The sequence below is a fragment of the Maniola hyperantus genome, chromosome 19, assembly GCF_902806685.2.
Source record: "Maniola hyperantus chromosome 19, iAphHyp1.2, whole genome shotgun sequence".
Classification (NCBI taxonomy): domain Eukaryota; kingdom Metazoa; phylum Arthropoda; class Insecta; order Lepidoptera; family Nymphalidae; genus Maniola; species Maniola hyperantus.
The window spans coordinates 1289536-1315029 of record NC_048554.1 but is presented as its reverse complement, the minus strand read 5'-3'; the positions used below and the strand labels follow the sequence as shown (position 1 = coordinate 1315029).

Here is a 25494-nt window from a genome sequence, read left to right as displayed (position 1 = left end):
ACAGCTTTTGAATGACTGGAATAATGTGGACGATATAATCCAGTCCAGCACTGGACTGGATTAACTCGCTGGATTACTGGACTGGAATAATGTGAACTGACCATAAGTTAATATTATTTAATTAATAACAGCATTAGCATTAGTTGACTCATAAGTTATTATTAATTATTATTATAAGCTGTCAAAATCGCCATTAGTTTGTATTTCAATTAGCTATTTAGAAGTTATAGTGTTAATAGTTTTTGCTAGCTTATCGACAGCTCCATTAGCACTAAATTAGCCTTCAATTGTGATGTTATAATCACGATTAGTCAAATGCGTTTTGAGTTTATGTTAATGTTATTAGTTTATTTTAGTTTTAATTAGTTTTAACTTTATTCGATTTAATTGTAGGATATTTTTATTATTATTATTTAGCTATATTTTATTGGCGTCCGTGCACGGACACACGGTGAAGCATAAACTGCTTCATATAAAATGTTTGTGATGTTTGATTCCGTGCCTCGTCCGCGCCTCGTACGTGGCACGGCTCGTGCCCGCCACGTTATGGCATAAATCATCTCTTACGGCCGAAATATTCGTGGATATTTTTTATTTTTTTTAATTATTATTTATTACCTACTTCTTATATCCGTGAAAATACGTTCCTTTTTGTTTTGTATCGTAGCTACCATATGAGTTATGACATAATGTCGTAGATAATCGCTGGTTTTTTCACGGATGTCGGATAGAACTCGGATGACGGAAGTGCAGTGCGTAATTGCCGTTATGAATTTTCAGAGATCATTTCTTAGCGAATGTCTACGTCATAATAGCTTTCCTTTTAACCCAATCCGTCCAGTAGTTTAAGGTGTGTGTTGATACTGATAGATCATTCAGTCAGTTAGTCACCTTTTCCTTTTATATTATACTAGCTGATGCTCGCGACTTCGTCCGCGTGGAATTAGGTTTTTTAAAATCCCGTGGGAACTCTTTAATTTTCCGGGATAAAAAGTACCTAGCCTATGAGACCTGTCACTCTCCAGGTCTTTATACTCATACAAAAAATCACGGCAATCCGTTCCACCGTTGCGATGTGATTGAAGGACAAACCAACCAACCAACAAACTAACAAACAACCTTTCGCATTTATAATAAGGGTACTGATTTATAATAAGGGTACTGAATACTGATTAATCTCCACCAGATGCCTCCGCTACATGACCGCATACACCAACTGCCTGCTGCAAGGCTACGGGGTCCTCCCAGGGCCTCCCTCGAGGTTGCACCTCACCAACATCGACACAGACTACGCCGTGGTGCACTGGGCGCCGCCCGCAGCCCTTGCAGACACTGTCCAGTACTACAATTTGCACTTCAAGTCCTTGTCATCTGAGGACAACTATCGTGCACTGGATAAGGTAAAAATAAAAAATGTAGAGCCTCAATAGCTCAACCGGTATAGGAGTGGACTGAAAACCGATAGGTCGACGGTTCAAATCCCGACCGTTGCACTATTGTCGTACCTACTCCTAGCACAAGCCTGACGCTTAGTTGGAGAGGAGAGGGGAATATTAGTCATTTAACATGGCTAATATTCTTTTATTTAAAAAAAAAAAAAAAAAAACGTCTTTATTAGGGTTCCGTACCTCGAAAGGAACAAGGAACCCTTATAGGATCACTTTGTTGTCTGTCTGTCTGTCTGTCAAGAAACCTATAGAGTACTTCCCGTTGATCTAGAATCATGAAATTTGGTAGGAAGGTAGGTCTTATAGCAGACATGAGGGGAAAAATCTGAAAACCGTGTGGTTACGTCACAAGAAAAAAATTAAAATGTGTTCATGAACAAATATTGCTATTTTCTACTTTCAAAGTAAGATTACTATACCAAGTGGGGTATCATATGAAAGGGCTTTACTTGTACATTCTAAAAGAAATTTTAATTATTTTTAGGCATAATAGTTTTTGATTAACCATGCAAAATTTCGATAAAATGCGATTGTAGTACGGAACCCTCAGAACCCGAGTCTGACTCGCACTTGGTCGGTTTTTTTTATTTTATTTTACAAGGAAAACTTACCTACAGCTAATTTGAAAAGAGTAAACGGAGAAAAAACGATTACAAAAAACTAACTGATTTTTTTTTGCAGTTACAATCTCCATATATCCTGGAAGATCTAGAATCAAACACAGACTACGAGATCTACGTGGAAGCGGTGAACGAGCACGGCGTTGGTGAAGCCTCGCCTAGGCTTATATTTAGGACACAAAGCCAGGTATTACATACATTATTACAACCTCTCGCACTGCCAAGGGTCACCGGTAGAGATCTCTCATAGAGATAAGTGCTTCCCAGTCCACTTGTACTCTCTTTTTCTCTTTATTGTAAATGTTTTTCTTACAAATTAAATTAAATTATAATTTTTTCTATTCGATGCAATTGGTTTTTATAATCAAGTAGCTGATATCCGTGCCTTCGTCCGCGTGGTTTTAGATTTTTAAAAATTCCGCAGGAACTCTTTGATTTCTTGCGATAAAAAATAGCCTATGCCGTTCTCCGGCAAAAATTACGTCGATCCTCCGTTGTGACGTGATTGAAGGGCAAACCAACAAGGAAATACACTTTCGCATTTATAACATGGGTAGTGATATGAGGCTTCTAAACAGTTTTTTCAAAACCAAAGTGATAGTTTTACGCGAATTTGATATCCTCCTCCATACCTCCTAATATTAGGTAAGTTATGATATCTTGTAGGAATATCCTAAGCTTTTTTTTTTAATATTACAATAAAACTTAAAGCTAGCCTTATCTAATTACTATATAAATCCTAAGCTACACATTTCTGTAACTAAAAGTGACCATTGCTGAGATATTCCCAAAAGATCGTTTCTTAACCTCTGACCCCGTTTAAAATTTTTAGCGGTACTTGGGGAATATGGGGACTTGACATTTTGTGTAGAAAAAAGACAATTGTATTGGTTCATTATGGTATAGGGCTGTGATAGCCTAGTGGTTAGGACGTCCGCCTTCTAATCGGAGGTCGGGGGTTCGATCTGGGGCACGCATCTCTAACTTTTCGGAGTTATGTGCGTTTTAATTAATTAAATATCACTTGCTTTAACGGTGAAGGAAAACATCGTGAGGAAACCTGCATGCCTGAGAGTTCTCCATAACGTTCTCAAAGGTGTGTGAAGTCTATCAATCCGCACATGGCCAGCGCGCAGCGTGGTAGACTATGGCCATAACCCTTCCCGTGATGGGTTGATCAGGATGATGATGATGGTCGATAGGATATGACGTAACGAGCCAGTGCTGGCGTCGTATAAACAATGTTTTATAAGGCAGTTTTTTCAAACCACAATCAGGGCTAATGAATAGTTAAAACTTGTCATTTAGATAATAGAAGAAGAGGTAGAGAACGCAAATGCGTACAACATGACGGCGTGCTGTGAACGGGTGCAGTTGTCGAGCGTCTGCCTGCCGCTTTGCTCCTACGACGCCAAGATGACTGACCTGAGGAAGTTGGCGCCTCTGTGCGAACAGGAGTTCCATAAGCTGGTGCGGTGTGGAGCAGGAGGTAAGACCTTCATCTATCTATCTTCTATATTATATATATATAAAAGGAAAAGGTGACTGACTGACTGACTGACTGAATGACTGACTGAATGACTGACTGACTGATCTATCAACGCACAGCTCAAACTACTGGACGGATCGGGCTGAAATTTGGCATGCAGATAGCTATTATGACGTAGGCATCCGCTAAGAAAGGATTTTTGAAAATTCAACCCCTAAGGGGGTGAAATAGGGTTTTGAAGTTTTGTAGTCCACGCGGACGAAGTCGCGAGCATAAGCTAGTCTAAATATAAAAAAGGAAAAGCTGACTGACTGACTGACTGATCTATCAACGCACAGCTCAAACTACTGGATGAATCGGGCTGTTTGACACGCAGATAGCTATTGTTATGTAGGCATCCGCTAAGAAAGGATTTTTGAAAATTGGTAATAAAACTATGTGATTTTTTGTATAGTGGTAGTTAGTAGTTACATTTTTTAACATAAAAAATATTTTCGAATAGAAATTACTCTATTTTTGTTAAAAAATTGAAAAATATTTGTCGTTTGTGTATTGTGACGTCATTATTTGCTTTCCGTACAGCGTGATGTTAATAATTAATTATGTTAAAAATAAATAAAAATCATGTTTATTCTTTTTAAATTATTCTCTTTAATAATGAATTTTAGCCCCAAAAAATCACATCATTTTATTACTACAGTCCAAGACCCTACTTAATTAAGCCCTAATGGGGTAAAAAAGGGGTTTAAATCATCACCCAAGAGAAGAAAAATATAAAGAACAAGTTGTTATATCTTTGATTGTCTCCTCTAAGGTCGTAACCACGAGACATGCTGCGCGCGTCGTGGCGTGCCGGCGGCGTGCCGCGGCGCGTGCGGCGGCGCCTACAGCGGCCTCTTCTACACTTGCATCGCCTACGTCGGCAACATCGTACAGTGCTTTGAAGAAGGTCAGAAGCAACGGATGATGACTACTAGTCAAATCAGCGACTTTTTATCAAACGTCAAAACGCAAGCTGAGCTTTTATGAAATACACAGATGTGACGTCATTAACATTCGACATCATTTGACGTACTTTTTTAGTTTTTTAGGGTTCAGTACCTCAAAAGGAAAATCGGAACCCTTATAGGATCACTTTGTTGTCTGTCTGTCTGTCTGTCCGTCTGTCTGTCAAGAAACCTACAGGGTACTTCCCGTTAACCTAGAATCATGAAATTTGGCAGGTAGGCAGGTCTTATAGCTGACATTTGGGGAAAAATCTGAAAACCGTGAATTTAGGGTTAGATCACACAAAAAAAAATTAAATTGTGGTCATGAACTAATAATTAGTATTTTCAATTTTCGAAGTAAGATAACTATATCAAGTGGGGTATCATATGAAAGGTCTTCACCTGTGCATTCTAAAACAGATTTTTATGTATTTTTATGTATCATAGTTTTTAAATTATCCTGCAAAATGTCGAAAAAATACGACTGTAGTACGGAACCCTCATTGCGCGAGCCTGACTCGCACTTGGCCGGTTTTTTTTTATTGAAAGAATATTAGTCATGTTAAATGACTAATATTCCCCTTTCCTCCCCAACTAAGCGTCAAGCTTGTGCTAGGCTCAGGTACGACAATAGTGCAACGGGCGGGGTTTGAACCGTCGACCTTTCGGTTTTCAGTCCACTCCTTTACCGGTTGAGCTATTGAGGCTCTGAGACGTCGCACGGATCGACGTAATTTTTTGCATGGGTATAGTTAAAGACCTGGAGACTGGAGGGTGACGTATGCTACTTTTATCCCGGAAAATCAAAGAGTTCCCATGGGATTCTTAGAAACCAAAATCCACGCGGTCGAAGTCGTGGGCATCAGCTAGTACAAAATATAAATTCAAGAACTGACCAACGACAGGTTCAAAAAATTTGCAAGAAGATTTTCTCTTTAATGCAGAACTCCACTAAAAAAGAAATTTCCTCCTCTCCTCTAAATTTCTGGTCTGGTCTGGTGGGAGGCTTCAGCCGTGGCTAGTTACCACCCTACCGGCAAAGCCGTGCCGCCAAGCGAATTAGCGTTCCGGTACGATGCCGTGTAGAAACCAAAGGGGTATGGGTTTAATAAAAACTGCCATACCCCTTCCATTAGCCCACTACCATCTTTGACTGCATCATCACTTACCATCAGGTGAGTTTGCAGTCAAGGGCTAACTTGTATCTGGAAAAAAAAGAATTCTCAAAGCAAGGGCGCGTCTGCTAGTTAATATGAACAAAATGTCTCTTTAACTGCACATTTTTACCGGCCAATCTCCTCTATGTCTCCTTCAAGCTACTTGAGACTGGCAAAGTGCATTGTGCTGACATGGCACTGGAAAAAGCCATATATTAAGAGAAGAAGAAGAAGAAAATGTCTCTTTCTTCAGGAACTGGCCAACTGCCCGGTCCGCCACGTGAGGTCCACGCAGTGGTGAACCAAGACAAGCTGTTCCTGGACTGGACTGCGCCCACCGACGGCACCAACGCCACGTCGTACACCGTGCACTGGCAGAAGATCGGCAACAACACGCTCCCGTACTACTACAACAACCTTCAACTGGACAATGTAAGATATTAGATTTTTTTTTTAATAGAGATAGCTAGCAAACGAGCAGGTGGGTCACCTGATGTTAAGTGATTACCGCCGCCCATGAACATTTGCAGCACCATAGGAACCGCCGATGCGTTGCCGGCCTTTTAGGAATTTGTTGGTCCGCCCCTTGAATAACCCCTTTTTTTTTGACGTTTTCAACAATCGTGATCATAGCTCGCTCCATTCCATTGACTTATAATATATTACTTCGTATGGACAGGGTTGTTTATACAGGGAACAAACATAATGGCACCGACTCATTGGTGCTTATGCAGTTTTCTAAACCGTGAAAAATTTTGTTCGCTCGACCATATCTTGTCATTTATATCGATGGTTCGCTCAATTGGACTCCTAGTAGAAGAATTCGTCTATCCACTGATGAAAATTTCATGAAAATCCATACCAACTAACAGTTTCTGAGATTAGCGCGAAGAGACAGACAAACTCGTCAGGTCCCTTGTTTTATAACAAGTACTGATACTAAGTTCAGTAGATTTCAGTAGAAGTCGATCTTGAATCACGAATAAAACTCCAGAATTTTGTGACAGGATTAATATTATTTGAATGGTATGATGGTATGATAACCTATGGCATTTGCCCACTTACAAAACAATATTCAAGGGAAAACCATTCAGCAAAAACGGTTCTTTAAATAATTCTTTAAAACAAAATAAATAAATTATTTGTTCTAACTATATCTGCTTGGAAACATTAATTTATAAATTAAAATAATGTTCCTTTAGCAAATGACCGTCACTGAAACGATGGCACGCATCGAGAGCTTGGAAGTCAACAGCACCTACCACTTGTTCGTGGTGGCGGCCAACGAGCACGGCACCTCCCTGCCGTCTAGCATGTTGCTGCTCAACATTACTGAGGGTAAGATGAAAAGAGCTTTCTGGATCACGAAATACTATTTAAAAAAGTGGACTTCATCGACAACCTCTACGTACTCGGACTGACTGATCTATCAACGCACAGCTCAAACTAATGGACGGATCGGGCTGAAATTTGGCATGCAGATAGCTATTATGACGTAAGCATCCGTTAATAAAGGATTTTTGAAAATTCGAACTCTAAGGGGCGTCCACGCGAACGAAGTCACGAGCATAAGCTAGTTCCGAATAAAAATGTTTGCGGGCTATAACTTGATTCTGGTTACAACTTGATGTCTGGAGTCATACTCATTTTGACAGCTTCTTACAACACGATTTAGTTTGAAATAAAGTCCATGAAATAGCACTTCTCCAGGTACTAACTTAGTTCGATGGACTTTATAAAATTTAAGTGCGTCATTGTAGAAAGAATATTAACTTTTATGGATTGCAGAGTTATTTTCATAGAATTTCATAGAAAATGTATCCTAAACTTTTATGATACGAAGGAAAAATTTGATAATGTCATCAAGAAATTGCAATAGTTATAAGATTGAATCGCTAATGCAATGCCGGTTCGTGAGGATTTTTTGTATGACTGCCCCTTCAATGACCCCATAAGTATTATATACTTAATTACTTAGGTGTGAGGGAACACAGAAGCTTTCAATGGAAGCTGATTTCATAATTTTCAGAATTTTCAATAAAATTCATGTTTTACAGACAAAGAACATAAAGAAGTGTCTGGCATACCGTCCCCACCTCACTCGTTATCAGTTTCCTCGCACTCGGCCACGTGGCTCGCTCTGAGCTGGCAGCCGCCACAGTTCTCACTTCCCGATGAGAAAATAGCATACACGTAAGTATCATTATCATCATCATTATCATCATCATCATCATCAGCCTGTGGACGTCCACTGTTGGACATAGGCCTTCCCTAAAGAGCGCCACCACACCCGGTCCTCAGCCTTCCTCATCCCGCCTCTATATCGTCGGTCCATCGTGCTGGAGGGCGTCCCACACTACGCTTGCTTAAACACGGTCTCATAATCGTAAGTATCATAATTTCAAAATCTTTTCTCTTCCAGAACCATCTACCACCACCACATATCTAACAAAAACCAACAGCTCTTTAGAGAGTCTTGATTCATTCTTTCACAAAAACATTTTATCAAATTCATCTTAAAATGCTGATTCTTTATAAATTTTTCACCTTTTGAAATTGTTGTTTGCCGGAGTCACAGATATGCAACTATCGTGGCCCTCTCGCTCAAGCAGAGGTACTTGTGAAATGTTATTCCTTCTATTTTACGTTCGCTTCTGCTATTGTAGGTCCGCTGTCGGTCTGTTAGCTTTTCACGGCCCTTCCGTTCAACCGATTTTAACGAAATTTGGTACAGAGATAGCTTGCGTCTGGGGGAAGGACATATGCTACTTTTTATCCCGGAAAATTAACGAGTTCCCACAGGATTTTTCAAAACCTAAATCCACACGGACGAAGTTGCGGGCATCACGTAATTTTTGGGGTTCCGTACCTCAACAGGAAAAACGGAACCCTTATAGGATCACTTCGTTGTCTGTCTGTCTGTCTGTCAAGAAACCTACAGGGTACTTCCCGTTGACCTAGAATCATGAAATTTGGCAGGTAGGTAGATATTATAGCTGAGATTTGGGGAAAAATCTGAAAACCGTGAATTTAGGGTTAGATCACACAAAAAAAATTAAATTGTGGTCATGAACTAATAATTAGTATTTTCAACTTTCGAAGTGAGTGACTATATCAAGTGGGGTATCATATGAAAGGTTCTTCTTTTTTTCTAAATTTCTAAAACAGATTGTTATTTATTTTTATGCATCATAGTTTTTGAATTATCGTGCAAAATGTTGAAAAAATACGACTGTAGTATGGAACCCTCATTGCGCGAGCCTGACTCGCACTTGGCCGGTTTTTTTAATATCTATTTTCTTTTAAAATCAGGTTATACTACAAGATGCCAAGCCAAACCAGCCAGGGTAATGTGACGACAGTCAACACCACAGTACCAGGACATACGCTGGAGAAACTAACACCGAATACGCAATACGTCGCGTGGGTCAAGGCTCACACTGAGGTTGGCGACTCCTTACCTTCGGAGACGCTGCTGGCTTGGACTGATCCTGCTTATCCAGCTTTCGTAGAGGTACGTAGACCACCCAGAATGGCTCATTAGTTATCACTCTGGTTCTATCTATTACAATAAAACTAAAGCTATCCTTATCTAATTACCTACAATACAATTCATGCCCACGTGGAATGGTGCCAAGAATAGTGGCTGCAAATCCGCGTTAGGCAGCCAGGCCGAATCCGTTGCGCAAAAAATGAGCCAGCTCTTCTGTCGCCAGATGAGGCAGATGATTGCCATTGTTCAATCTTAAAATTGATAAAGTAGGGTTATTTCGAAATTTTAAATCTCGTCTACGTTAATGATGTCAAAATAAACACTTTATTCAAAGTCATGCGTTCAGTGCCACCTATTTTTATTTCGCAAGGTTTTCTACTTGGCTTTAGATGTGGACGAACTTGTTTTAAAACGAGGCAGTTCAGAGATAGGTTCATCCATGTTGTTTGACGTTATTGTGTTTCGTTTTTCGTAATCTATCAATCAAAGAGATATAAAACTTACAACACTCAAGTGTAAGACTGTTTTGACTGCCTTTTCTTCTCCTTTTACTTCTTGAGAAAATAAGTTCAGGGTTTTAGAAGAATAATAATTGATAGTTCCTTAATGATGAATTTTGAAATGTAAATCGTTAACTAATTTAAAATGAAAATATGGGTAGGTAGGTCCATAATGTTTTCGAAATTCATACTAGCAACTCCTAATAAATTCTATTTTAAGTAGGTACATTAATTTATAAATAAGTAGAACAATTTATAGCCAAAATATTTCTTATGTTTTTAACAGCCACCCACCATCAATCCAGTAAACCTGGTGGTAGAAGGATCCAGCATGACCATCCTATGTATTGCGATGGGAACTCCGACGCCTACAATCTCTCTATATATTTCTGGTAAGTTGGAGGTACAATATTAGGGATTTTGTCTTACAATAAACAGACCTCTTTAAAGTTTGCACGATGGATCCAATTATTCTGTATTTTTTATAATCGTGGCGTGGGGCGCGAACCCAGAAGACGTAGGTTCGAGTCCTGCCGGTTCCGCAATTTTTGATATGTGTTTAAAAATTATTTACCAATTATTCTGATTCATAGAGCCTGACCAAACAAACTTTTATAACAATATCTTATGGATACCGAACCTTTAATTATTATTCTGGTTACTCATCAGGTCGGCTGGTGCGCCAGGAGGTCACCCGCCACATGGTGACGGTGGTGCACAACGTCACGCGGGACATGGACCTCGTCTCCTGCTACGCGGACAACGGGTACGGCACACCGATGCAGGCAACTAGGAAGATCAATATATCACGTAAGAATCCCTTGCTTAACCTACATTGTTATTCTTTTATCCATCAGATCTAATGAGCCATCATTCGACCAATCCTTGCCGGCTCAATGAGCGCAAAACACAAAAAATGTTTCTTGACTTTGAAAGTATCCAACCAATGTGCCCCAAACCAGTTTCATTAGAAAGGCAATAATGCGAAGATGTTTTTTGTTGGGTTTTTTAAAATTGATTTTTTTTTCCACTAATATCTTATATTTATTCTTCCTTCCACCAGACATACCAACGATCCAAGCATCTGGCATAACAATGGCAGCTGCTGGCGACTCCGTCATCCTCGAGTGCAGAGTGGAAGCCCTGCCCAAACCCACCGTGGCGTTCTGGAGGGACCCTAACGGAAGAATATCCGTTATAGATGGACCTAACTATACCATACAGCTTGTTGCTGATCCAGAGGTAAGTGTCTTATTTCTAGAACTAATATTCCATCAATTGTCGTCGTCAACCGATAGACGTCCAGTGCTGGACATGGGCCTCTTATCTGGACTTCCACACGCCGCAGCGGCATCTGACATAACAGTGACAGCTGCTGTCAACTCCGTCATCCTCGAGCGCAGAGTGGAAGCCCTGCCCCAACCCACCGTGGTTTTCTGGAGAAACCCTAACGGAAGAATATCAGCTATAGATGGAACTAACTATACTGTACAGCTCATTGCTGATCCAGAGTTGAGTGTCCTATTCCTAGATTAATCAATTGGCATCATCAAAACGTGCACTCCTGGACATAGGTCTCTTATAGGGACTTGCATATACAACGGTCTTTTGTCGCTCGAATCAAACGGCTCCCTGCAACTTACTTGATGTCGCCTGCCCACCTAATGAGGGTCCTTCAACGCTGAGCTTCCCGGTGCAGGGTCGCAATTCCAGCACTTTGGAATCCCAACATATATCAGTCTTTCGAACTTTGACCTACTCATTGCCGCTTCAGCTTCGCAACCCGATGAGCTGTATTGGTTGCTCTAGTTCGAAGATCATTGCCACTTCAGCTTCGCAACCCGTTGAGCTATATCGGTTGCTCTGGTTCAAAGAGTACCGAGTGGGGAGTATACCAACGCTGCGCTTTCCGGTGCAAGGACTGCACTTTAAATCTTGGTATCCCAACGTTTATCAATCCATTCCCATGCTTATACTATAAATGTGTTACGTTTCCAAGAACTCTTAAAAAAAATGTAACTTCTCGGAGATTGATTGATTTTAATTTATTAATAGCTTAGGTATGCTCGCGACTTCGTCCGCGTGGACTACATAAATTTCAAACTCCTATTTCACCTTACCTTAGGGGTAGAATTTTCAAAAATCCTTTCTTAGCGAATGCCTAATAGTAGCAATCTGCATGCCGAATTTCAGCCCGATCCGTCCAGTAGTTTGAGCGAGCGATCTGTGCGTTGATAGATCAGTCAGTCAGTCAGTCACCTTTTCCTTTTGTATATTATTTAGATTTTAAATCGCGATGAAAATATCCATCCATAAGCTGTATCCATTGTAATACAAGACCTTGAAAATGTGTATTAATACACTGTTTCGTGGCTTCTTAAGACAATAGAATGTCAATGGTCCTGAGCCTCTTCACAAAAGTCTTGAGTCTCGAACTCAAAGAGTTAAGCTGACTCATCCATTTGTGTACAAATTAACGCTCGCCCATGACAAAGCTGAGTGCTCTTTAAATGTGACCTTCAGACGTCTCATTGTTCAGAAACCTAGGTTATCTTTTGTTTAGATATGAACTGTTCCAATCTGCAAAATATTATAGCGGTGATATCAAATGCGGCTGTACTCACGTGGTTAGTCGACGTAAGCCCGACTAGCTTCGAGCCTAACTGGGGTCTTATCACAAGGACTCAGTTCGCAACTCGTCGCTTTCGAGACTACTTAGAGGACGCAATGCGACCTGAGTCTCTATAGCACGGAAATCACTCACGAGAGATTAAGCGCTGAAATAGCAGTGATAGCCTAGTAGTGGTTAAGACATTCGGCATCCTATTGGCCGAATCGCATCGCATCTCTAACTTTTCGGTGGAGGGTCTTCTAACGTTGCGCTTTCCGATCTGATCACTATTCCAGCACCTTGGGACCCCAACGTCTATCGGTTTTCGAACTATCAGCCCTACCCATCCCTACTACAGTTTCACAACCCGTTGAGTTATGTTGGTTACTCTAGTTCTCCTACGGATCTCCTCATTTCTGATTTCTCTCCATCGCCCGCTGAATGACTCTCAGCTTATGAGACCCATAGTTAGCGACTATGTGTCGGATCCATATGTCATCACTGGCAACACGCACTGTTCGAAGATTTTTCTGCTTACTTAGCTTAATACTTAAAATTAATATAATAATAAATCAGTACTCGTTGTAATCTTTCCCACAGGAACCAACAAAATACACAATGCGGCTGATAATCAAGAAGATCGCGGAGGCAGACGAGGGCGACTACTTCTGTCACGCAGAAAATGCTTTCGGCAAAACTCTTCGACCGGTCTCCGTGCGCCTGCGCAACAACGCACCACACCACAACGTCACGGAGTGCTGCAATCAGGTACTTATAATACAATATGTGCTTCGGAGAGCACGTAAAGCGGTCGGTCCTGCGCCTAATCTCTCTCCGGTTGTGTCGGATTTTTGTCCCATCGGGCTGAGAGTGAAGGAATTGAGTGTGCACACACTTGTGCACTATAATATCTCCCGTGCAGTTGGCTAATCTCTATGGAAATTGGCCGAGACTAAAATTTGGGCAGAAGGACATTATGATACAGATTGTAATTAAAACACTAGTGACAACTTAGTGCTATTATTAAAGTACCTAAACATAATCCAATACCAATAACCATTTGCCTAATACTTGTAGTTTTAGTGTTTTAGTATTTTTCAAACCCGCAATGTATAGCGTGCAAAACTCGGTGTCAATATCCCGCCTACCACATGGCATCGACCCCACGCATCAGTCAGATGTTTTATTTTATTTGCAATACATAGCGAATTTTTTTAAAATGCAAGAATAATTTCTTGCTGTATTTTTTATGTAATGTTTTTGTTACGTATTTGATACAGATAAATAAAAGCATTCCATTTAAGTTGATCACATTCGGCACTCGAATACTGAAACTTCGGATCGTAATCCTAATCCATACTAATTCCATACTAATATTATAAATGTGAAAGTGTCTCTGTCTGTCTGCTAGCTTTTCACGGCTCAACCGTTAAACCGATTTTGACGAAATTTGGTTCAGAGATAGCTTGCATCCCGGGGAAGGACATAGGCTATTTTTTATCCCGGAAAATTTAAGAGTTCCTACAGGATTTTTGAAAACCTAAATCCACGCGGACGAAGTCGCGGGCATCATCTAGTACCTAAAATTATAAATGATAAAGTGTGGATGTTTGGATGTTTGTTACTCAATCACGCAAAAACGGCTGAACGGATTTCGATGAAATTTGGAATGGAGATAGATTATACCCTGGATTAACACATAGGCTATCCCGGAAAATCAAAGAGTTCCTGCGGGATTTTGAAAAATGAAAATCCACGCGGATGACGTGGCGGGCATCAGCTAGTCATTCTATAAAATTCCATAAAAAATAATCTATTATTCCAATGTGCCGCTTGATCCCCTAAAGTGCTATAAATATTAATGCGGGATATTAAATTTATCACACTTACCTGAGAACTTTAGTTAACAATCCAATAAGTAATGTATTATGTATTGGATGATATAAAGGGACATATTCTGAAGTTGCGAACTTCTCAACAATGTCGTTGCCTGCCAGTCTCGAGACAGATTAGAAGTTTATTTTAGACGGAATCCGTTATAAGGCAGTGGTCCGACCGCGGACGATGAACGAGAAACGAGTAGAACTAGAAACTTAAACGAGTTGGCGATCAGCGGGAAGCGAGTGTGTAGTTTCGATAGTTTTATCGCCGGGCTATAAGCGAGTGTGCAAGTGCGACGAGCGATTACTCGTGCCATTCGCCCGCGGTCGCTCAGTCCTGTGCGAACCTGCGCGCGCGTTACACGTGTTCAAGCGAGCGAATATCGCTGAGCGAGTTCATTTTTGACAGCTCGTCGCTCAGCGACAAAACTAGTAAAGCGAGTCGTCGCTGGCAGTGTGAACAGTCAGGGAGCAACTTTTGATATATGCATCTCTTGCGTTTACACGGAATGTGCATTTATTGTGCGTTTTTTGAGAAAATCGCCGACAGTTAGTCGTTTTCTCGCCGGCGCGGCGGTCGGTCCACTGCCTTAGACTGGAAACATATTATCTTCCTGTCCTTAGACTGGATAAAGATTATTTAAATGATAAGCAAGCTTGGGAATGAGTTGCTTAACGGCTTTGTGATAGTTCTAATAAGTTCAATAATTTTGTAAAGTGGTGATAATAAAAAGAATACCCGGCTGAGTTTGTTGTAGGCTCTTCTCAGACCTGGGCGCGTTTGGAACCCTCGTAGCTTTAGTTTTAAGTTTGCGTAATAATTATCACCACTATATCTTACAAATCTAACACCATACCAGACCATCAATGAGAGTAATTTATTACCTATTTTGAATAAATCATTTGACTTTGACTTGACTTTGACTTTTATTTTGACTACAGTAGGTATTATTGTTGGGAAATTAAATCGGAGCCAAGCATTTCTTCTTATAATTGAAATTGTTGTACGTTATGTTTTAATCATAATCAAAATCTTTATATTTTGATAGAAAATACAAGTTACCCTATTCTGTACACCTAATAATCATCACGATCAATGCTGGCCCACTATTGAGCACGTGTCTCCTCTCAGAATGAGAAGGGTTCAGGCCATAACCTGCCACGCTGGCCCAGTGCGGATTGGCAGACTGCACATATTTTTGTACGTGACAGGTTGAGATGGTAATCGGGGTATGAGGCGGGAGTTGCCACGCACACCCGCACGTCACCCGCGCTCGGCCGCACCGGGTTAGCGCGGGGACTGTGCGGGTGTGCGGGGCGTTCCCTCCCCGATTGCCACCTCGACCTGTCACCTTTGACAACAATGGAGACTGCTCAGGCATGCAGGTTTCCTCACGATGTTTTCCTTTACCGTATTTAATTCGTACCTATATCTCCGAAAAGTTAAAGGTCGGGATCGAACCCCCAACCTCCGGAACTTTCCAATTTACTTACTAGAACTTGTTAATTTACTTTCCATTGTTAAATTTTGTCAGTTTTGTTAATTTTATTTGGTGTTTATTTACAGATGAACGTATCGTCCACATGTATCGACGCGTGCAGCTTCCACCTCGATATGGACAACATCATGGACCGACCGGAGTGCATGGATGACTTCGACAAGCTCATGAAGTGCGCAGCCGACGGATCAGGTACTTTTATCCTCATCATCAACAACAACACCCTTGAACGAAGTGTCGAAGCAGAGACTGTTAGATCCAATGTTAGGTGGGGGTGTCCGGTGCTAATAGAAACAACCACTGAGTCTGATAGACCCCTAATTTATTGTCCACACTTCACACAGATACAGAGTTAATAATCATACAACACATGTCTTCTCATTAAAAAAATTACTAGTAAAACTGTACATACCAAATATAACATTTAAACAAAAAACTATCAACTATAATCTTAGAAATAAAAGTAAATTACACATTTGTCAACCACGAACAAAACCTACGGAACTAAAAATATAATGTGTGAGGGTGTAATATATATGTTTAATAGCTTACCTGAAGTGATAAAACAGACTAAAACCATTGTTCAATATAAGAATAGGCTAAAGAAATATGTTGCGGACAACATTGTTTAACTAGAACCTGTAATTTGCATAAAATTGAAATAGTTAATAAGTTAGATAAAAAATATTATAATTAGGTATAGACATAGTTAAGATAATATTATTATAGTAAAATTTAAAATTAAATTTGTAATGCATGCGTCTGTGTTAGTAGTTACTAAAATGTATATATAATTAATCTTAATGTAAGTGAACAGTATGTTCTTTTTGAGAATAAATTCTTTAAACCGATATTTTTTTAATAGAGATAGCGAGCAAACGAGCAGGTGGGTCACCTGATATTAAGTGATTACCACCGCCCATGAACATTTGCAGCACCAGAGGAACCGCCGATGCGTTGTCGGTCTTTTAGGAATTTGTTGGTCCGCCCCTTGAATAACCCCATATTGTAATCTAGTGGGAACACCGCCGATGGGAGTTGGTTTCACAGTTTGCATGTGCGTGGAAAGAAGGATCTGGCACAGCGGACGTAATTATGGATACTTGGATTACACCACTCGCGGGACCCCAGCGAAGGGTTATTTCGAGCCGGAGTTAGTCTCCTCCAGTCTTTATCTTAAAGCCTAGCCGGCAGGCAGAGCCCGGGTCCGTAGCTAGGGAAGATGAGACCGAAGGATTGAGAACTGATTGATTTGGTCGAGATGTAGCGTTTTTATAGGCCCACATACTGCTGATTGACAATTTATTATTGATGTCAACTTGGAAATGGCAATTCAGCAATATATGCGGCTTAGGCGGTTGTAACAAGACGTAAGCTCCCTTTGCGTATTCTATCGCCTCGTGAAAATACCCTTCGCTTTTAAAATACTAAAGTTTATTGGTGTACTTTACAGGTACTAAAGAATCCCTGAAGTCAGCATTTAAAATAAATTATAAGTTTATTGCAAGCATCTGTTCATTGTACCTAATAGGCTACTTGACAATTTTTTTAAGTTGGTCTTAAATGGTTAATATTTGTCCTATTATATCAAAAAAATTAACACTATATTTTTTTGCGCCCTAAAAACCGTAAAACTTTAATTAAAAAAAATATTTTTCTTAGACAGGTGAAAACACTGTCGGCCATGTTTGGCCGATAGATTATCTATGCTCTGACGTCATGCATTTGTAAACAACAGTATAACCCTGGGGTTATACTGTTGTTTACAAATGCATGACGTCAGAGCACAGATAATCTATCGGCCAAACATGGCCGACAGTGTTTTCCAAACATGGCCGACAGTGTTTTCACCTGTCTAAGAAAAATATTTTTTTAAATTAAAGTTTTACGGTTTTTAGGGCGCAAAAAAATATAGTGTTAATTTTTTTGATATAATAGGACAAATATTAACCATTTAAGACCAACTTAAAAAAATTGTCAAGTAGCCTATTGGCACCAACACTGCTTTACCCTAATAAACTCACGACGATATTCGATTTTGAATTTGACCCTAATGGTCCATAGCGACCTAATGAAATTAAATTAATTCTGCTATATTTTAACCACTTTGTCAGCGTGATTAATATTTATACCCATGCAAAATTATAGATTTCTAGCGCTAATAGTATCTGAGATTAAACGAGGACGCACGGCCGAACAGACGGACGGACATGGCGACACTATAAGGGTTCCTTGTTTACTACGGAACCCTAAACAGTATTAGGATTCTGGAAATTTTTCATGCCTCAAATTCATTTCAGATCATCGCAGCTGTTGCGCATCTTGGGGCGTCCCTCGTAACTGCCTGGAGCTCTGCCGCGGAGGCACCGTCGCCAGGAGTTGCGCTCTCCAACACGCGCGGCGAGCCCTGGCCTGCTTCAGGGACTCTGGCGCCAAGCTGCCCGGCCCGCCGAGGAGCTTGAAGGCACATGCTGCTCCTACGCCCAACTCTGTGCTACTCAGGTACCACTACCCATATTAAAATTATGAAAGTGTTTTAGTTTGTTGGTTTATTGGTTTGTTCAATCCCGCGTTCCCTTCCTTGGCCTTGGCCTTGGGCCTTCAATCACGTCGCAACGGAGTAACGGATCGACCTAATTTTTTGCATGGATATAGTTTCGGACCTAGAGTGATATGACATAGGCTAATTTTTACCCCGGAAAATCAAAGAGTTCCCACGGGATTTTTAAAAACCTAAATCCAAGCGTACATCAGCTAGTGTTCTATTGTCTTTAGATCACAGATTGTAATTGAAAGGAGGAAAGAAAAACGTTTTGTTTTGTAAATTGTGTCACACGTTACAATTGTTATGCTTACCTACTTACCGAAGAGTTATCCCCGCGCTTTCTCCACTTGAGCATTAAAAGTTAAAACTGTATCATGAGTGGTCCACTCCCAACCCGAAAAAAGGTTCCAGCTCAGCATAATGCATTATGACTTGTACATACACGGGAACATAAATACTTGAGCTGATTTTCAGCCTGGACCTGCATGAACCGACGAATAGCGATTTTTGTTGCTTTCTCCGCGCGTAATACTTGGTTACCTGATAACTTTGGCGTATCAAAGCGCCAAATTAGCCTACTTCAAATAAACATTCTTCATTGAATTTCTAGTTGGTCATTAGAGTCATTGATTTCGTAACAAATAAGTAATCAGTCTTTCTTCTTGAAAGTTTATTTTCCCTATGTACATTGACAATAATATAGGCTCATACTTAGCGCCGGAGCTCATAAAATTTTCTCAAACTTTGCCAATTCACTGGAGTGCCATCAAGATTATAATTTGGAACATTAATTTTACGCGAAATTTTTGACTGATGTCTTAGCTGGAGCTTTCTATTTTACATTACTTGAGGGATCTCTATTTTTTTTTCACTTTGCAATAAACACAACGTGAGGAAAGAAAACATCGTGAGGAAACCTGCGTGCCTGAGAGTTCTCCATAATGTTCTCAAAGGTGTGTGAAGTCTACCAACCCGCATGTCATGATGATGATGATGATGATGATGATGATGATGATGGTGATGATGGTGATGATGATGATGATGATGATGATGGATGATGATGATGATGATGATGATGTGATAAGTCAATTTTTCGATCTTCCACAGTTGGGAACCGCCCCTAAAGAACCCGCAAACGGTATACCTGTACCGAGTGTTCTGGAGGGCATATGGTGCCAAAGTTCCTGAGAAGCTGGACACGAGCGAGACGAGCGTGGTGCTCACTGGACTGAAGGACGACGTCCGATATGAATGTGTTGTGAAGGCAGCTAACGATGTTGGTAAGTGTTCCAAGCTTAATCCCACCTCTGCCACCATGTAATGAAACGAGGCTGGTTGACACACAACTGACCTTATTTTATAAGTACCTACATGTTAATAAGAATTTATTTATCATAGAATTATTAAACAAAAGTTTAATATAAACAGTAATTTAGCCGGTGTTGCTGACATATTAATTATTGTCTACTCATCCCCAGGGACATCATCGCTCAGCCAGCCCATCATGTTCACGACGGCAGGCCAGGAGACTGGGGCGGCGGCTGCGCCGGTGGAAGGCTCCGGCACTGCGTCAGCGGTTGGCGTCGCGATGGCATGCATCCTCGTGGCTGCCATCCTGCTCGCTGCGGGACTGTATTATAGACATAGGAAGGTAAATCTTCAAGTTATCCTACCTCCACATGATTTCAAATCTAAAAAATATATGTCCGGGAAAATAATGCATACGAAATACGTCTTTTTTCATTAGAATTTATTTGAATAACAACACAGAGTAAACGTTTGTCTGTGGTACTAGACTCAGTGAACATCACAGACAGTGTAAGTTGTGGATAGTCTGTGGTACAAGTCTAGAGTGAAGTTGTCTGTGGCTAACGTCGTATCAGTCCGTAGATAGAGAAAGCTTTCTAGCGGCGCGAACAAAGAGTAAAAAGTAAATCAATACGTTATTAAACTAGAATAACAATACGCGCTAATATTTCAAGAGATTTACAAGTTGATGATAGATGTACTAGGTCCATTCAAGAAACATTCATTAGATTAAAAATATTATTTCAAGTGAGGGTAGATATTGACCATTTTTTCTCATTTTCCAGAACTTAAGACTAAAGGCCCAAGGAGGTGTTGCATTTGAAAATCCCAGCTACCTCAGAGAACCTAACCCAGACAACATTGTCAACGTAAGAGATTTCTTTACTTTAAAGTAGACCCATCATGAATTTTCTTTGTTATTCCTTTAATGTGATAAAACAAAATATTGTGTTTACAGGGAACAGTGCCAAATGGCAACGTTGTTGCGAATGGAGAAAACGGAATTGCAAATGGCGTCTCAAACAGCAACGCGTGGAGACAAGAAACACAGAACCCCGGAACGACAATCCCCACAGCGAGGGAAGTCGATCCCTCTCTCTATGAGGAACTGAAGCTCGGTCACGATGGCGCGGGCTTCAAAAGACTGAAGCCATAGCCCGAGGTTCGCCGCTCGCCGCTCCGCTCGCCGCGGCTGTCGTCGCCGCGGGTGGCGCCCAAATACTGAGCGGCGGAAACACCGCGCGCGGCTTTTAAACTCCGCGTGACGTCACTGCACTAGTGCTCTCTCGCTTACACTGAAGCTCAAATAAACTGGTTTTTTCATCACGCGTGGTGTCATACACCAGTTTTCGTGAGCCGTATGTGCTGCCGTGAACTCTCTAAGTACTAAGTAGTGACCATCAAATTATTATTATAGGATTTTATTATTGCGGGTCAGTCCGGGACAGAAGCAATATTACATCAACGTAGACAATGAGACCAAGCCGCGATATGAGCGGAGTGTAGATAAATACAAATATATTTTCAGTACCATACTTAATGTGATTTAAACCAAAAAAAAATGTAACGTAACATTTCATGTAAATATCGATTTCATTATCGATCGTCGTAACTATGAAATCGCTTTTAAATGAATCATCTTTATCGCTATTCCGTGCGCTTTTTACAAAAACATTAAATGTCTTTGCAATTATTGCATTCACAACTTTGCAATTACATTCTTTGCAAAATATTTAATTGGATAAAGAAAACTGGTGTGAAATAGCGCAAATGGTGATTTTTATTTGTTACTGCGGTCGTTAGTGAAATAATTTAGTTTAAAAATAGTGTCAGAGTTTTAAATCCGTAATAATTAGGTCATTCTATAAAAAAATGTGCCTTCGAACAATTTATGAAGTAGGTTTATTATAGTGTTAGTTACCTTTTGGCCCGTTTTTATGTAACTAATGTAAATAAAAACACACATTCCATAAGTACCTAATTGGAAACTACAAGTTTTTGTAAAAGGATAAGATGCAATTTTAACAAAACCCCGGACTTATATAAATCTAATTTAATTAATTCCTGTGTGTTAAATTAATCTCTTAAGCGAAAGTCAATTATTTGCACTTATCTGGAATCTGCAATCTTTGGAAACGCATTCATATTTTTGTTATTAGTGCAATAACAAAAATATTAATTTGGCCGTGGTTTGTTAAAATTGCGAAACTATAAAATTAAAAACTTTGGAAAAAATATTACTTATCATAATCACACTATGTACTGATGATATTTTGATTGTCATGATATGACATGACTCGCGTTTTTGAGTTGCTGAATTTCCGGTTTTGCTACTCTATGCCTAAGAGCGATCACGCACTCATCCGATCCGAATCCATGAAAATGCGGATATAAAAAATATCTACTTCATTATGTCATAAGTTATGTCATACCATACAAATAGTTCTATGCCAATTTCAGGACGTACTTTCTCGGACTCGGATCCGCCGTTCGGCGGTTACGCACTCATCCGATCCGAGTCCGTGAAAATACGTTCCTTTTTGTTTTATATCCGTATTTTCACGGATTCGGATCGGATGAGTGCGCGATCGCGTGAGTGCAGTTTCAGTGTTCAGCATACCTATCTATGTCAAAGATTTATAAAACTCCAGATAGACAGAGCTCATACACTCATGTTTTAAAAAGTGAATACAGAATCGTACGCTTGTGTGTTGACACGCATACAAACGCATGGCGGAATACAGACCTTACTGCTTGACGTTAAGATTTTAAACACAAGAACTACAGAGACTAGTGCTATCTCGCTCGGAATTCGCGTGTACAAAAATGGCGCGTAGGCAACGACCAATAGTGGACGCTCGCGCGCTATGATTGGCTGAGATATTTTCGCGCCATTCAAAAATAAAGGGCCCCATAAACGGTACGATTGATCTTTACGATCCGTCGTTTCAGACTCATCGAAACGAATCGATAGTGATTTACTTAATCGAAGACGATATCGGGAATAGCAACAAAAACCCATGCAATCATAAATATCGTAACGATTCATCGACAGTACCTATATGGCTCTTTGCGACCAACGATTCGATTTTTATCATGCGAATACTCATTTCTTAACCCACACTTTTCAAAGCTTTCTTCTTTCTTCTGTGCCAAAATAAAGTTACCGCCTCATTAGTAAGGAAAAGAACTTCATTTTCCATTTTATATGGTACATATTGAATTATTCGAGCGCGTCTTTGTCGTTCCACAACAAGTAAATGAACAAGTAAATGATCGATCGTAACGACCAATCGTTTCGTGTGTGTACGGCATTTTTGAAGCGATGGATCGTCATGATTTTCTTAGGATTGATCGAAGCGACCGAACCATATATGGGGCCCTTTCGATTACTGCACATGTACATCGGTGTAACTTATAAAATTCAGTCTATAGAAGTCATTGGCATCACCTACATAGTGTGATAATGATAAGCTGTTGCTCAGCGGATGATGTGATGATAGTTTTTATTAGGGACTTCTTTTTCCTATACTAATAAAATAATTTTAGATAAAAGACGGATGTGATTAGATTTGTAAATAATATTAATAAAAAAATATTTAAGAAATGTATGTGTTTTAATCTATCTCCCTCGTCCCTTAATTTTGTCGACCTCCCTGACATAGTGGTGACCACTGTGGCCTTCTAAGTGGGAGGACCTGATGTCGACTCCCCGCAGTGGCAATTGGGGAATTCACTATTCCTTAATGATGCCCGCGACTGCGTCCGTGTGGAATTAGGTTTTTTAAAAATCCCGTGGGAACTCTTTGATTTTCAGGGATAAAAAGTAACCTATGTCACTCTCCAGATCTTTATCTATACCCATGCAAAAAATCATATCAATCCGTTGCACCGTTGCGAAGTGATTGAAGGACAAACCAACAAACAAACACATTCGCATTTATAATCAGTGTTCTGATTTCTTAATTATCTACGTTATCTACGTTATTATAACTTATCTCTAAGTTATCACTTCGACCAAACCTACCGGCAAAGTCAATGATCATCAAGCGATTTATTCGGTAGGTACACCATACGATACCTACCGTGAAGAAACCGATTAGGGGCATGGGTTTATAAAAACTGTCATACCCCTTCTATAGTACACGACAGATCGAGATGGCAATCGGGGTGGGAACGCCCTTCACACCCACACAGCCTCCGCGTTAATTCTTATTTACTAATTATTTGTTCATTAACACATTTTAATTTTTTTGTGTGATGTAACCACAAATACACGGTTTTCAGATTTATTCCTTTACTTATGCTATAAGATAGCACAAGTAAAGGAATAAATCTGAATTACCTACCTACTTACCTGCCAAATTTCATGATTCTAGGTCACCGGAAAGTACCCTATAGGTTTTCGTGATAGACACGACACACAGACAACGAAGTGATACCATAAGGGTTCCTTTTTTCCTTTTGAGGTACGGAACCCTAAAAAAACTGAAATTTTTGAAACTTTTCTTGGCGTAATGATTTAAGTATTGGCAATTTGTAGACAAAGGAATTATTAGCTCATATAATAACGGTGAAACTTTTAATATTTTAAACAATTCCCAACTCATTTTAGCGGCTATGAGAACCTTAATTATGAAAGTTTCAAGTTTTCTTAAGCGTTTTCTAAAGGAATATTACTTACTTAGATACGCAAAATTGTTTGAGAGCAAACACTGGGGCTTTTCCTTTAGTTTGTTTTTACGCGAATAAAACAAAAGATAAAGATAAAACACTCTAAGTACACTTACAAATTACACTCTAAGTACACTTACAAATTACACTCTAAGTACACTTACAAATTACACTCTAAGTACACTTATTATAAATAACAGGTAAGCATAGTACGCGACAGTCGAGATGGCAATCGGAGTACGGGGCAGGGGGGGAGGGGGCGCACCTGGTTAGTGCGGGTGTGCGGGGCGTTCCCTCCCCGATTGCCTTCACGACCTGTCGCGTGCTATAGGTGTGCTCATATAGGGCTACCGCACCCCCTGCGTTTTTTTTAAGTGTTCGATGCGCAGGTGTGGCCGTAGCTTTATATACAATATAATATTTAATGTAGCTTTAGTTTTAAGTATGTAATTAATTATCACCACTAGGTATAAATCATCTTACAAATAAACAATTTCGACCACCAGTAAGCGTAACATGTTACCTATTTTGAATAATTAATAATTCGACTTTAAATTAGACTCATTCAAATGTAATATTAATAACTATATATAGGTACTTAGGTACTTTATCAGGTAATCTGATTTCCGTAAGCTTTTAAAATAAGTCCAATCAGCGTCAACTCTGTACAAATAAATCCCTGATTAAGTTAGCGGTCGGAACCAATTTGCAGTTGGAACCAACCAATTTTCATTTAAGCCATTTATAATCGACGCTGGCCATATTTTCTTTCTTTTATTGAATCTCTCTGAGATGTCATATTACTAGAGTGTGCAATTTTCCACAAAAAAGCCTCGATCTGACTTCCCTCCTCCTCGTTGGTTAATAGTTCGGTATCCGATCCCGGATATGCACCTCTAGCTTTTCGAAGCTATGTGCGTTTTAAGTAAATAAATATTACTTGCTTTAAGGGTGGAGGAAAACATCGTGAGAAAACCTGCATATAAGTATCTGAGAGTCCTCCATAAAGCGCAGGCCACATTGGGAGACGCGTACGTGGTACACGGCAGAAAGTCCACCTCCACAAAGTCCACATCGACCTTTAGAAGGAGATTTGTAGAGCATTGTCTCTGTCATTGAGACCGACAAAATGTCACATAGGTATGAGTGACAGAGACAACGCTTTACAAAGCCGAAATGTCATTCTAATGGCCGATGTAAGTTCTTTTCGTTCGGTTACTAAGCTACGAATCGCTAGCTTAGTTTAGCTCTGTAGTTCGTGATGTGAACCGAAGAATTAAA

The 25494-nt window shown here is 40.0% G+C and overlaps 2 protein-coding genes across 2 annotated transcripts in view; one reads left to right on the top strand and one right to left on the bottom strand.

The window, feature by feature from the left end:
• Positions 1–23146, top strand: part of LOC117991366 (Ig-like and fibronectin type-III domain-containing protein 2) — a 174822-nt gene extending 151676 nt beyond the window's left edge. Inside the window, exons 13-30 of the mRNA XM_069505007.1 lie at positions 1187–1400; positions 2130–2255; positions 3377–3557; positions 4372–4506; positions 5957–6135; positions 6906–7041; positions 7761–7896; positions 9016–9217; positions 9983–10088; positions 10366–10506; positions 10760–10938; positions 12908–13075; positions 15755–15878; positions 17987–18188; positions 19339–19511; positions 19710–19882; positions 20325–20408; positions 20498–23146. Coding sequence (XP_069361108.1) covers positions 1187–1400; positions 2130–2255; positions 3377–3557; positions 4372–4506; positions 5957–6135; positions 6906–7041; positions 7761–7896; positions 9016–9217; positions 9983–10088; positions 10366–10506; positions 10760–10938; positions 12908–13075; positions 15755–15878; positions 17987–18188; positions 19339–19511; positions 19710–19882; positions 20325–20408; positions 20498–20695 — 2857 coding nt within the window. The 3' untranslated portion in view covers positions 20696–23146. The remainder of the gene's footprint in view (positions 1–1186; positions 1401–2129; positions 2256–3376; positions 3558–4371; positions 4507–5956; positions 6136–6905; positions 7042–7760; positions 7897–9015; positions 9218–9982; positions 10089–10365; positions 10507–10759; positions 10939–12907; positions 13076–15754; positions 15879–17986; positions 18189–19338; positions 19512–19709; positions 19883–20324; positions 20409–20497) is intronic.
• Positions 17517–25494, bottom strand: part of p115 (General vesicular transport factor p115) — a 152921-nt gene continuing 144943 nt past the window's right edge. Inside the window, exon 10 of the transcript XR_011237851.1 lies at positions 17517–17677. The gene's annotated coding sequence lies outside the window, so the exon portion shown is untranslated. The remainder of the gene's footprint in view (positions 17678–25494) is intronic.